This window comes from Gymnogyps californianus, chromosome Z (genome assembly GCF_018139145.2).
Source record: "Gymnogyps californianus isolate 813 chromosome Z, ASM1813914v2, whole genome shotgun sequence".
In the NCBI taxonomy this organism is placed as follows: domain Eukaryota; kingdom Metazoa; phylum Chordata; class Aves; order Accipitriformes; family Cathartidae; genus Gymnogyps; species Gymnogyps californianus.
The window spans coordinates 81847037-81860756 of record NC_059500.1 but is presented as its reverse complement, the minus strand read 5'-3'; the positions used below and the strand labels follow the sequence as shown (position 1 = coordinate 81860756).

General features: G+C 41.0%; 1 protein-coding gene across 2 annotated transcripts in view; it reads left to right on the top strand.

The window, feature by feature from the left end:
- DYM (dymeclin) overlaps window positions 1–13720 on the top strand; it is a 221218-nt gene that overhangs the window by 189737 nt on the left and 17761 nt on the right. For both annotated transcript variants that reach the window (XM_050912965.1, XM_050912964.1), the window contains one exon: window positions 251–364. In XM_050912965.1, the coding sequence (XP_050768922.1) occupies window positions 251–364 (114 nt within the window). The remainder of the gene's footprint in view (window positions 1–250; window positions 365–13720) is intronic.

Here is a 13720-nt window from a genome sequence, read left to right as displayed (position 1 = left end):
TATTAATTCAGCTGTGCGTGTTAAATTGTAAAATCATCTATCTCTTATAAATGACTGCAGGAGGATACTGATAATTGTGCTAATTTGACATTAACAAAGTCTCCCTGGCCGTGACACAAGCAATAACATGATTATTCTTTAAGAAGTACAGATACATTGATCCGGGGAAAGAAGATGACAGCTTCGTGTGTAAATTGATACAAAGATCTCTTCTTTTCTATTATTTATGTGCTCTGATTTTTCATTCCAGGTGATCAGCTTTTTCAGCTCCCGATTAGAGCAAGCTGGAGCTGAGCTGTCTGTGGAGCGAGTTCTGGAAATCATCAAGCAAGGAGCTGTTGCTTTGCCCAAAGACAGGCTAAGAGTAAGTGCTCAAGACCTCGTCAATTAAAGTGTACTGTTCCAATCAATTACATACATACCCTTTATATCCGTAATGTCAAAACATCATTTCTCCTATCAATAGCGGCTGATAAGGGGTTACATTCTGGATTGCCATATGTGTATGTTTTAATTTAAATTCCTAGTTTGTGCTAAGTGTTTGGGTGAGTTTTCTTGATTAGTTATTAAACTGAAGCGTGTGGAGGATTCAAAATTTGCTGAGGCTAAGGTTTTCTTCATCATATCTCGAAGATGCAGTCTCACCTCTCCATCCGTTGTTTAGTTAAGCTGTAACCAAACTTTGATCATTCTTTTTTTTTTTGTTAACTTATTCTTCTTTCTAGTGTTCTGCACCTCCATCTGGGTCTATATAAAATGCTACAAAGATAAATTTCTGAGGTTTAGTTAAGAATTAACCAACCTAGAGAAAATCAGTTCAGGACCTGTAAGTCTGGTCAACATGATGACAAGCTTTCTGTATAATCCTGAGCAGACTCCTCCGTTCCCTTCTGAGAATCTCTCAAATCTTGTGAGGGATTTACTAACTTGACAGGTTTTGTGAGGCTAAAATCCATTAATGGCTGTGTGACGTTTAAATACTGCAATAATGAAATCTGTGTAAGTAGGTAGGTAAGTCAATGGGAGTTACGTGTGTTTTTTAAACACACAACAAATTTTGCTTCTCCGTTCTGCCAAGTGTATTTTAAATACTGTCTGCTTTCTGCAGAACCATTTTTGTTCTTACTCCATGGTAAGAGAGCATGAGCGTCTTCTCAAGACCCGTTTCTTTCATGGTAACTTTAGGAAAGTATCATCTGATAAGGCACACTGAGTACGCATGGCCATTGGCGACGGCTGGTAATTTATTTATACCCTGATAATTTTAAAACACCCAGTGGGAATTGTCTAGCTGGCTGCATATACTAATGTCTTTCCTACAGTTCCCTCTGTCCCTGAGATGGCACGTATTTAGTCACTCAGACTGAATTACTTCGGGAGAGATTGGTCTAGAGTCCAAGTCCTGAGCCGTAATACAGGAATAGCCTAAGTAACAGCAGAGGAGTTGTTGGATCCAAATCCAGCCCTTCAGGTTGTGTCCTTGCTACGCTGTGATGCTGTGAATACAGAGAAACACTGGACCTTTTGCTTTTTCTATGACAGCTCATTCTTACACGCAGATAATTGAAAGCTCTTATGTTAAGAGGCTACAGCGATTCCTCCTTGACATAGAGCCATTGCTCAATGAATTTTCTGCTTACAAAAAAATGAAGGTTTCATCAGTTACTTATTGTCCAGATGACCTACATGTTGGGCCACAATTTAAAGAAATGTTGTTTCTGGAGTGAAATCCCCTCGAGTTTACATTTTGCGCATTAATGATATGCGGCGTTCAAAATGACATGTTTATATTGCCACTTAAATCAACAGATCACAATTTTTTGACAGGTGCCAAGGTCTGTAAGTCCTCACCAAGCAGTCTAGTACTTACAATTTTAAGGATGCTTATAGTGTGACTTAGAGCACTTACCTTTCCTCTGAACGACTTGAGTTTGGGGGCAGGGTTACCGAGTGAACACAGTTTGGCACATAATTCTTCTACACTGCCCGCTTATACCCACTGAGTTTTGTCATTTTTTTTCAAAATCCTTTTGCTGAGCAGCCTGTTGGCCAGAGCAGGTTACTCCTGTGTGGAGGAAAGTTGGTGACACTGCCCTTGTTATCTGTAACGTCACGCATTAATTTGTAAATGCAAATAACATCCTTTCTTTGCACAGACAGTAATGATGAGCAGCGCACGATTCCCTCCTGTAGAAATGACCTTGTGAGTCTTCATGCCTTTTGTCCTTCTACCTCTCTCCTAGGAGTCCCACAGTTCCTCAGGCCTTCCCGCTTCAGTCTCTGAGGTTTTCAGGAGAAGCTATTCTAAAGCCCGACAAAATCATAGTAAGATCAGACTAAAGATATAGTTACGCAACAACTCTGGCAACTCTGAGGAATTTCAGCAGCTAAATAAAGGAGAAAGCTTTAATCCACATGTCTTTAATGACGCTCTCTGGGCATGTCTGGATGGGTGGGAGCAGCCCTACCCACAGTCGCTGTGCCTGCACAATAGGCTCCGTGGCTGTTCGCATCGCTAAGCTCGAGTCTGCGAGCTGGAAGCTCTCTAGCTGCGTCGACCAACTAATATTGCCTGCTGAAGGGACAGTTTTCTAACACAGGCTGGTTTGGGCACAGCCAGTTCAGAGAAGTGGCTTCTGGATAGGAGTTGGCTTGCGCCTGGCCAGCTTGGACAGCGTGTGGAGGAATTATGGGTCTGTTGCGTCTGGGTTGACATGACCTACACGTAATTACAACATGCACAGCGGTGGAGTTTAATCCTGAGAATTTATAGATGGGCTTTGCAGTTAATTGCTAATTAATTTTCAAGCCATCCTTGCCTTTTGCCATAACATACTGAAGTGCTCTAAAGTACAAGAGACCTGCAGAGATATTACTCCTACCTCCGAGAAATTACCATTTTCAGCTGAAGCACTCTGAGGGAGGCAGTTGAAACACAAAGAGGTTTTGATTTGGAAAAAATGAGGAGTGAAGCAGCGCTTTTACTCACTTGCTTCCCTGCAGCTCAGACAACGGTGGGGTTTTTTTCTTATGTATAAGTACCTAATGTATGCACAGATAAATATAGGGAATGTTTTCGAGTTGCTTATCTTGGCCTTTGTCGAGAAAGTGAGCATTCAAGAGGCGTTACATGTATTCAGGTCTTGAGTCTGTTGCTTAGACCGTAGTTCAAACATGAATAAACGTCAACTAAAAATAACAGCACTTAGAGCCACGATCCTGATCTGCATAATGGAGCTTATCAGTTTTGTAGCACACCCTGGTGCTCCTGCTCCCTTTCACTGTGGGAAGCAACATGGGATGCAAAGGGAGCATGTGTGTTAGCAGTAGGTCATATATATATATATATATTTGTGTGTGTGTTAGGAAAGATATCCTGCATTTTCTTAGCAAGTGATTATTGGGAAATAGGAGATCTAACTCATATTTTCCTTCCAGTCCTGGAGCAATCTGACTGGAGACAAACAATATAATTAACATTATTTTAAGCATACGCTTTTTGCCGTGTTCTCTAGAAGGCAGGGAAAGTCCAAGCTGAGTAATTAGCCTTTTAGAAGACTTCCGCATAAACAGAGAGATAAAGGGCAGGTGCTGAAATCAAGAGCTGGTTATTTCTCCTTCAGTCTGTGGGAGGAGATAAATGAAGTTAATATGCCCGGACGGAGGCAGAAGCCACGGCGTGGAGATAGAGCTGTCTCCTTCGCAGACGAGCAGCCCACAATCCAGGCTCCCTGGTTTATTGCAGAAGCTTATTAAAGGCAATTTAGAGATCATAGTGATAGGTGAAAATTGGCCTCATTCTTTCTTTATTTTTATTTTTTTAAAGTTCTCAGGCTGCCTTTCTTCCCTTTGGTGAAGTATCTGTACTTTCAGGATTAGGAGCGTGAGAGAAGTGGGACTGCGTCTGGAGTCGGCGAGTTATCTCAGGATTTCAAGGGGAGTTAGCCAGCAGATAACCGCTCTTTTACAATAAGTGGGAAAACTTGTTTCGAATGCCAGCTAGTGACTGGAAGCTGACATTTGAGTTCATGGAATGATCACACTTGGGAGACCACGTTTAATGCTTTAGAAAAGAAAAGCTCCCATTAGCTAAGCCACTTAAGGCAGAGATTTCATTTTCGTGAACATATTCTGAGCTGCTTTTATTTTTCTCCTCTTCCTTTTCTCCCTGTGTCAATGAGTATTTTGTCATCAGTGTGCATTCTGTCATATGTTCTTGACGTGCTATGCAGACATGCCATTATGCCATCAACTCGCACCTTTTTGGTCTGGTACAAAATTTAATATTTATTGAAGTGCATTCTAGTTCGGGCATTAAAATTTCACAGAATATGTAACAGGAGCAGAGGTAAAAGCCTTCAGTCTCTTGACAGAACAAGTTTCGCTTTAGATGTTAAAAGCACTTCTCGTAGGTGTCCACTTCTATTAACGATGTACTTCCAACTGCTTCAACTTCCATTTGTTTCATTGGAGAAAGCCCCTACTCATCGAGGGACCAGAGCGAAGGGGAAAAGAGTAAATTGTCATCGGAGCGATGGTAGCTGGGCCAGAACAGCTTTCTGTCGTGGCACATCACCCCGCTCCTGGGGAAGCGGCGCCGACACCAAAAGTTCGGCTACCAAAAATGTCATTAAAATAACACGGTTGTAGACTGAGGTGGCAGTGAATTCGATGGGGGACGTCAAGCGTAGGTACTTTCAACTCTGGAAAGAAGGTATAGCTGTAAAAGAAAGTGCATGTGAAGTCCCCAAAACTGAGGGCGACTAAACAGTTTCTTGGTTTGGCTACTGAGCTCTCTCTGGGAAGGTTACCCTGTTTCTGCAGATGCTCTTCCTAGGGAGGAAACATCATCTGTTCAACAGTTATTTGTACCGTCACACCATGCAGAGGGGCAGGACATGGGCAGCACTCACACAGTGCCCCAGATTGCGAAGGAAATTGGTAAGATTTTATATGTATGCATCCTACCTAACGTGATGTTGATCCTGAGGGACCATCCATTGCCCCATCTTCCATTACAATTGCTCCTGATGATGGGGGTTTTTTTTTCCGGCGCCCTGATGTCCTTAGTCCTCAGTGGTTGTTATTTGGCCATGCTAAGATGCTGGCTTCAGAATCCAGCCCAGTGGTCTTTAATGATCTAAATTAAACCTTGGGGCAGATCTGTAATTCTTAAGCTATGTACAGCTTCCTTGCATTTGTTTTACTGCTGTAACAGTACCTCACTACCATGGGGTTTAGGTAGAAGACCGCATAAATTAGCTCTGTATGACACTGTAAAGAGGTAGGGGCAGAGGAGTTATGGAGACCAGCAACTCCTTTACAGAGCTCTAGGGCATAGCACTACGCAAGAGAGACAGAAAACTTCCTTAAAAAATTAATTCATCAAATTCTTCCTGATATTTATGTTTTTCTGGCTGAAGGGTCAAAGGTCTTGTTCTACATCCTTAGGTCTGATGCTAGGCAGGTATCTATAATGCAGGCTTGCTTTTGCTGACCCTCAACTGCTGTTAACCCTTAACCTGAAGAAGATCAGATTAGTAAGAGAAGTGCTTTTGGGGCCTTTCCAAAACACCAAACATATGCTAAGAATAATAATATTTATGGATTATATATTTCCCTCTGGCAATTTATACCCTCAATTAAGATGTCAGACTTCCCTGCTTCCACGAGCTGACCTGTAAGTGATGAACAATAATTCACGTTTCTTTTGAAGGCGTTCGTTTTAGAGGTCAGATTCTCAGAGACCTCGGGTAGAGAAGAATATACTCCCCATCCCTTGAGAAGTATGATTTTGGGTAATCAAAATTCCAGGAAAAATGATCTTGAAAGTTTTGATGGGCTTTGTGCTCAGAAAATAACTTATCATCATGAAGCTGTGAGCAGGCAGTCAAAGACATGTCTGTAGTCAGCTGACTCTGGCTAACCTTAAAGTGGGATTATAAACCTGTCTGTCTGTCTGTCTGAACCAGGGCAAACCCTTATGCAGGTACTCTTCTGTTAATATAAGGCCAGCTACTTAAATTGTTGAGAATGAGTTGAAACTAAACCGAATGACACCACTTTATAATAAGTATGTCCAAGCAGGAGTTTGTATCATTTGAATCTACTTAATTAAAGGTGCAAACTTGTGTGTAGGCAAGATCTAAAGTATGTGAAAAATATTATGGAAAAACTGTGACTATTATAGTACTTAAAGTTAGATGCTTGCTGACATACTGCATCATGTGGGAACTCTTGGCTGTGCATTGCAAAAACTTACAGAAAGAAAGTCAGAAGTCAGGCTCTTAGCTCCATAATCCCAGAAGGGAACCAAAACTTTGGAGCTGTAGTTCAGAAATGAATACCACCGTCACTTTGGAATGTTAATATGATAATCCACAGAAATGCTTCCTTAGTAGGATGTAGACTTGAGTAGCTAGTTAGAATATGTAGCATGGTAACAAATTTTGCAGTGAAGGCCGTGTATATTTTTAAGCAAAATTGCAACCTTTATGCTTGTTCAAACATTTTTCTTCTATGCCTGGTTATTTTTTTTAACACCGAAGAAGCCAAGGGCCGAAGTAAATTAGCTTTAGCATCTGTGGATTCAAAGTCTTTGAAATGTGGTGATTCCTTTTGTTCCATGGTTAGAAGTGGGTTTCAGCAGTCTTTAGAGAGACTTGTTTGTAGCTATGTGTAATGCAAATACAGTTGATGAGTTGGATTGAATACTAACACCACTTCATTTTCAGAAGCATCCTTCTCATAAAATAGAAGAAATCGGTTAACTTAGAAGCTTTAGGGAAAGTGAAATAAATTATACTGCAGTCCTTTGAAATGCAGTTTGACTTGAAACTTGCGATCCATGGGGCTTCATATTGCTGGACTCAAGACGTTTGAAAAGTTGGCATAGTCTGGTAGTGGTGGTGAGTCACTTATAAAGCGTATTTATTTATTTTTCAAAGTTTGCTTTAATATTTTTAAGTAAAAAACCAACCAGAACTCTTCGTACAGTTACCATTCCAGTAAGTGTTTGCATGGATTTTGAGTGTCATACATGTCAAGATTTGGTTTTCTTTGGTGTGGTGTAAGACGAGTCCTTTTGCACATAAGGTCATAGTTACAGCTGAGTATATTATCTGTTTGAATATTGCCAGGTGTAACAGCGGTGGTGCGTACCGTGGCATTCACAACCTGTCTTTGGCGCTCCCAAAGAGAGTTAGCTAACGCTGTAACCGATACCATATTTGTAGGTTACTCTCAAGGCTATTCGAAAAAGGGGATGTGCTCTCCACCTCTCCCCAGTTGTCTTCTGAATGTAAAAATGACACAGAATCACATTTTTTAAATTATTTTTTTAGCATAAGGGGGAAGGGAAGGGACCAAAAAAAACCTCCCACCCCTCAAATGGCTTCAGGAAACTTAATTTTTCAAATGTGAAGGCTCCTGAGAACCCAGACAAATTAGGTTTGCTTTTACATAGCAGCTGTCAGTCAATTTTGGAATTAAAAACAGCTTTTTAACTTTAGTTTACTTCAGTGGTTATAAATTCTTCCATGGGGGTGGAGAAAAATAAACAGTAACTTTTGGCATTGTTGACTAGAACAAAGAAAAAAAAAAAACCAGCTATTTTATTTTGCTTGTCTGCCTGGCACACAGTTAAAAACATACTAATGCTTTTCTGACACCTCCTTATTGAAGAGTAATATAAACATTGCAGCATCAGCATAGGAAAATATGCATTAGCAAACTCTTGGATCTCTGATCTTTAAACTGTTTCTCATGTAATATCAGTTTTTTACTGTAAAGGAGCCAAAATCTCTTTGAACAGAAAATAATAATCATGCTTTCAACTTGGAGAGAGCACTGTATAAAGCTTTTCTTCACAGATGAAGAATAAACGGAGAACTTCAACCTTGTTTTCTTCCTAGTCACTGAAACATTCATTGCTATATCCTAACGCTTCAGAGATCCATGGGAAAAATCCTGCTCTCACTGGAGAGTTTTGCTGTTGGTTACAACAGTCTTAAGGTTTTCAAGCCGTGTCTTCACGCTTATGAGATGCTACCAGGCACGATGGGAGCAGGACATGGGGCAGGTGCCTCGGACTTTGCCTATCGTATGGTGGGGAGTATGTGGCTCTGGCTGACTGGTGTTAATTAGGAGGGAAGAGGGACTATGCTTCACTTTTCTCTATCCCCTTCCTCCCTCGTTTCCCTGGCTGCTGTTTGCTGGAGTCAAATTGATTGAGCAGTAGCTCAGAAAATTGAGAAGATGTGTCCTGGCTTTGTGTCTCCTGTGTTGCTTTGAAGGACAGTATAGGACTGGTTTTTTGTATTGCATCATTGTAGGTGTAAGGAGAGCAGCCCCATCGCCTACATCTGCAGTAGTTCAAAGGGCTACCAAGCAAAGCTGTCCATGCCTTTGCAAGGCAGTCATGCCCACGGTGGTCAGCAGTCAGGTGAAGATCTCACAGCATGAGATCTTTGTGTTTCTTCCTATGCTGCGTGCGAACAGAGCAGCAAAAATGAATCTGTGAGCTTCTGAGCTTCAGCCAACTTGGTTGAAGTGGCTTGAGAGAAGCAGCTGAAGGAGCAGGAGAGATGGAGGTAGAGCCCTGTTAACTGGTGAACGATCAGCTTGAAGGAGCTGGGAGTGAGTCTTGGTTACCCACACCAAATCCATTCGGCTTTTGCAAGCTCCCATGTTGAAATGGATGGTAAAATGTGAACTATTCAACGAGGAATTTCTCTTATACAGGTTATAATTGAAGTAAGACACTGATGGCTAAATCCCTTCAATGTGCTTTGACTGCTTGTCTTAGAAGTAGTACATGAATACTAGTATTACAGTGCCGGTTTTTGCTTATGTCAACCAGTCTACGGTATATCATACCCTGAAGTATTGTCCCCCATTCTAATGCCGCAGCCTGAAGAGAGAAGAAAGTAGACTGCTTGTTTTCCTGCCGTGGCGTTTCTTGCTCACTCTGCAATGATGCGCGTGGAGTCGTCGCGATATTTGGTAAAAGCATAGCAGTAGCCCAAAAAGTATCAATGATACTTTCAAAGGCAGCAGTATTGTTAATATGACGTATTTAAATACCTCTTTAAATACCTAAATAAATCTTCTGAAAGAAGAACTGATCCTCTTCATGTCCCTTTCGGGTATTCTCATTGCTTCTCTCATTTGGGGGCTAAAGCGTGCATTAAATAACATGAGTAAAGTCATGGAAGGAGCAGTGGGGATGGGGCTCCTGAGTTTGTTTGCTCTAAGCATGGACCTTGCTGTGTCTGGAGTCGTGCTCTGGTATTCCTCCAAGGCCATGTACCTTCTTTACAAACCTGGGTAGATAGTTAACACAGAGAACGGTCTTTTTTGATATTAGCTTGTGTTTGTCACAGTCTTGAGCAGAACGCATCAAAGATCCCAACAAAGCAATGAGTGGTGGTGGTGTGACAAAGGGCAGACTGAGTCAAGTGAGCAGCATTTTCCTTGGGAGCAAGAAAGCATTTATGCCAGGCTTTCCAGAGAACTAGAAGATGCAATAAAACTGAATTCAGACACTTCGGTTGAGAACAAATATAGTATTTCTTTAGCTTCCCCAACTTCCTTTGTAGATATTTTGTTTTTCAGTGAAATGATGTTCTGCTTCCCAGTAAACTCTAGAACCAACGGTACTTTCTCCCTGTCACTGTGACATCTGGTTGTGCTGGGGTAGCTAATCAATTGCAGACGTTGTTGCTATTATAAGCCTGCAAGCCACTTGAAAAGTTACCCAGGATTTTGGTAATGAAGGGCCTGAAGTTATTATTTGAGCTATTTTTTTTTCCTTTTATCTTCCCTTCAGGGGTCATCAAACTGGCAATATTTTTTTTTTTTACAAGCTCAAACTTTAGACTTTTAAAAGTTCAAATCTCTGTGTGTCAAGCTACTTGATTTTCCTGTAAAAATGTTGGAGTTGTGAATCAATTTGTAATAATATAAAAGCGAACAAACATTCAGGTTAACTCTGTATGAAAAGGTGGCATTCAGATAGATCAGAAACTCACAGCTGAGCTTGTCTTGAGGTACATTTGTCATTTCGCAATTAGAGCTGATATTTACTGTTGAGATTCAGTAAGACTATCAGTCACATTTATGGGGATAACTTTTTTAAAAAATCGATTTATAGTTTAAAACTGAGAGTGACGTTCGGCTTTCCACGCGACGCAGCCTATAGTTCCTATTGAAAATGCATCCTCCGCAGTCTCACTAATGCCAAAATCTATCCAATAATGAATGATTTATCCTTCTGTATTTGGCTTTTTCCTGCTGGAAGGGCGGGGGGGGCAGATTCTAAACTCCAGAATACCAAGTCACTCCTAGCACTTGGCTTTAAAACACATAAACAATGCAGACGGTTACAAGTTGCATCCCAACGCCTCTTTTATACAACCATGTGTTTTCAGCCCGGTTAATATAAGACGTGTGCTGGAGCTGGTTTATTTTTTCAGGGGAACCCACGTGTTGGTGAAGCGCTATCGCATCGCGCCGCAGCTCCGGCTCGCAATGGAGTCTGGCAGCGCCGGCGTTCGGATGGTGCCGTTTGGCTGGGCGGCGATAAGCAAAGAGACAGTCTGGCTCCTTCCAGGAGCCTCTCGGTCATGTCTGAGCTCTCGACAGTTCCCAAAGCCTCTGGCTGACTTTCCCCTGCGGACCGTTCATTTATCAGGAAATGAAATTGGTTACAGGATTTCGCACGTTGCCAAACCTCACTGACGAAATCGGGTTCGTTCCTGCTTTCAGAAGTAGGAAGAACGCATTAACTCTTTGTGCTTGGTACTTGTTTTTATTGGTTTTGCTGAAAAAAAGCCAGGTTCCTTCTAACTTTTAAAGGTTTCTAAAAATTGCCGACACGCTTTCACAGTACGTGAATGTACTACCAATGCAGCGAACTCGAGAATTTTGCCTGTTACATTTGTTCCTTTGCATCACGGTTGCCACTGTCTTTATAAATATTGTTTTAGGACAGTTGAATTATTTTAGGACAGTTGAATTATTTTAGGACAGTTGAATTATTTTAATGTGAGATTTGCCTACTGAATTCAGTGTTGTCTTGCTTGAAATGTGTCGTCTAAAGTAGAAGAGGGAAAATTAAGATTTATTAAAAATACAAACAGTGTTTTGTTGTTTTAAAGCAGGTTGTATAATTTATAGAAGCTGAAGCGGAATTGAATAGAAATGTATCTTTAATGTTGCAGATAGGATGACAGCAAAAAAACCAAGTGCAACCAAGGTGCAGTTGTTTCTGAATGTATTGCTGTGTTTGCATGTAGTTAGAATCCCAGTTGTCTTATGCCAACGCAGCCACCGCCTTTTTTAGATGCTATTTGGATGTCATTATCTTTCATTACATATCAAGTTTTCAGCAAACGTCAAAAATCGAACGCACTTTTAAAAATCCAAATGCCTATTTTTCTGAGACTCACCAAACTTCAGGCTGCTCTGAAGTTGGTAGGGTAGCGCTGGGTGGCAATTGCTTCTACGTGAGCAAATTCTCAGTGGGGCAGATTGCAGTGAGAAATAAGAGCCTTTTTTTTTTTTTTTAATTCATTTCTTTATATTGATAGGTACTCCTAGTGATTTTGCATTTATCCAGTGGTCAACATCTGTCTCTTAAGACCCTATGCTTTTTGTCCCTAAGCAGCTGAGCTAACTGCTGCCGTTCTCCTGTTGCAATCCTGTGTTTGTGTGTTTAAGAGGGGATGGAGAAATGACCCTTAGCAAGTTGTCCGCTGATGGGTGCAGATGGCTGTTTCTATATCGCTCGAATCATTTCAGTTTGTGCAATGATGCGTTGCAGCGGGAGCATTTCTATTGTAACATATCAATAGGTTTTAATGCAATCAATAGTTGTAACCTCCTGTGTATGAAATTAATAAGCCCAGAGGTAAAGCACAGTGCACATATGGTAATTATTATGTCTGGAAGTGGTTGCTGCATTAATTGATAGCAGTAGCAAGTAATACAGCCTTACTTAATTTCATTGCTTCTTATACGAAGATCCTGTAAAGAGAATTTTTGCACTTTATTATATCAGAGCTCTTTCTCCTTTTTGTTAAGAATGGATCACCGTGAAAATATTTCGAGCTCCCTTAGCTCATTTAACTTTGTTCCAATTTTGGATCCTTTGTCCGTAAACAAAAAGTTGCTGAAAACAGCTTGTCTGCAACCTATGAAAGCGCCATGTCAGTCTCAGCTACCACTCGCTGAGACTCAGCTGGTGTCGCAGGATCAGCGTGTGGCTGATGCCAGCGAGGGACCCCCTTCACAGCCTGCGTCCTCCAAGGCTAAGCCGTTGCAGAAGAAGATAAGGAGATGACTTGGCCTCATTGCTGACATAACTGGGACTGGTAAAAATCAGATGCTTTCAAAGCTCTGTCTGCAGCTGAAGTTAACTTAAAAATATTACAAATGTAGCATTCCTTGCTTTTAAAAAAAATTGTGGTTTAGTAGTATAAATATGATTTTCCTTGAAAAAACCCAGACGTTTTACAATAGCGTACCATATATATGCTACTGAGAATCTCAGAACATTGGTCCTTTCCATTCTGAACCAGGGAAGCCAGAAGATTGCTAAGGTCTGTGCGCGCTTGGAGATCCCTCATGTCTATTGACGAGAGACTATTGATGATCGTCAAGGCCAGAGTGGCTCTGACACTCAAATCCATGCTTGCTTTATATGTTGAAAAATCGGTGAACTTGTCATGGTCTCAAAAGGACCATTACTATCATCAGGGGAAGCTCCAAACAGTTTAATCCAGTTTCTTTCTTCAAGCCTTGCATAAGATTTTAATTTTCTTTAAGACCTACAAGATAAAAGACTGGCTGAAAATAGACTAATTTGGAGTAATAGGTAATAATAATAAGTGAATTGTATAAATGCAAATATAATGTAGGAAAACCTTACATGTAGGGTTTTCAGAAGCACTGGTGAGGCTTTCGTCGGCTTCAGGATTATGTGGTTTTTAAATCCAATATTTTATGTATTTTTATTATCTCCTTTACCTCCTACTCGTAGTTTGATCACGGTTCTCTAGGAAAGATGCATCCTGTTCATACAGAGGGCTTTGTTTATCTTACTGGCATCCAGAGAAGCAAATTTCATCCAGGGATGAAGGAATGCAGCAAGAGCTGGGTATTGCAAAACAAGACAAGGTAGCTTGGGAGGGTGGTGCCTTGGGTGAGTGACTTGAGTAACAGTGATTCTGCAGTTCAGGAATGAGGTGCATTGGCCAAGATGAAGACGAAGGGTGGGCTAGCACAGGACACTCCTATTCCCAAGCTGTTGTCTACATGGAGACTAATATTTACATGGAGGCTTAACGTCTGTCCCCTCCACCCTTGAAAAGTCTTCCAGTTACCTTCTGGAAGCTGCATTCTGGATTCAGTCACTTCATTCCAGGGTAATTGCTTTCTTCACAAAGCTGAACAATTATACTGGAATGAAATCACCTTATTCTGGAGTTACCATAGCTACTTCAGAAGAGCTATTCAATAATATTGTTACGCAGGTCAGCCTTCCACAGAAGTCTGGACAGTGTTTTGGTTATCCAAAACCAGTTTTGAGAATAAACTGAAAATGTTCCGATGACAAGGTCCTCTCTACCCAGGCAGGAGAAATGTAATACGTAATAATAACAATTTAATTGCATAAAAGCAAATATAATAATATTAACACAAGAATACGTATTGTTAG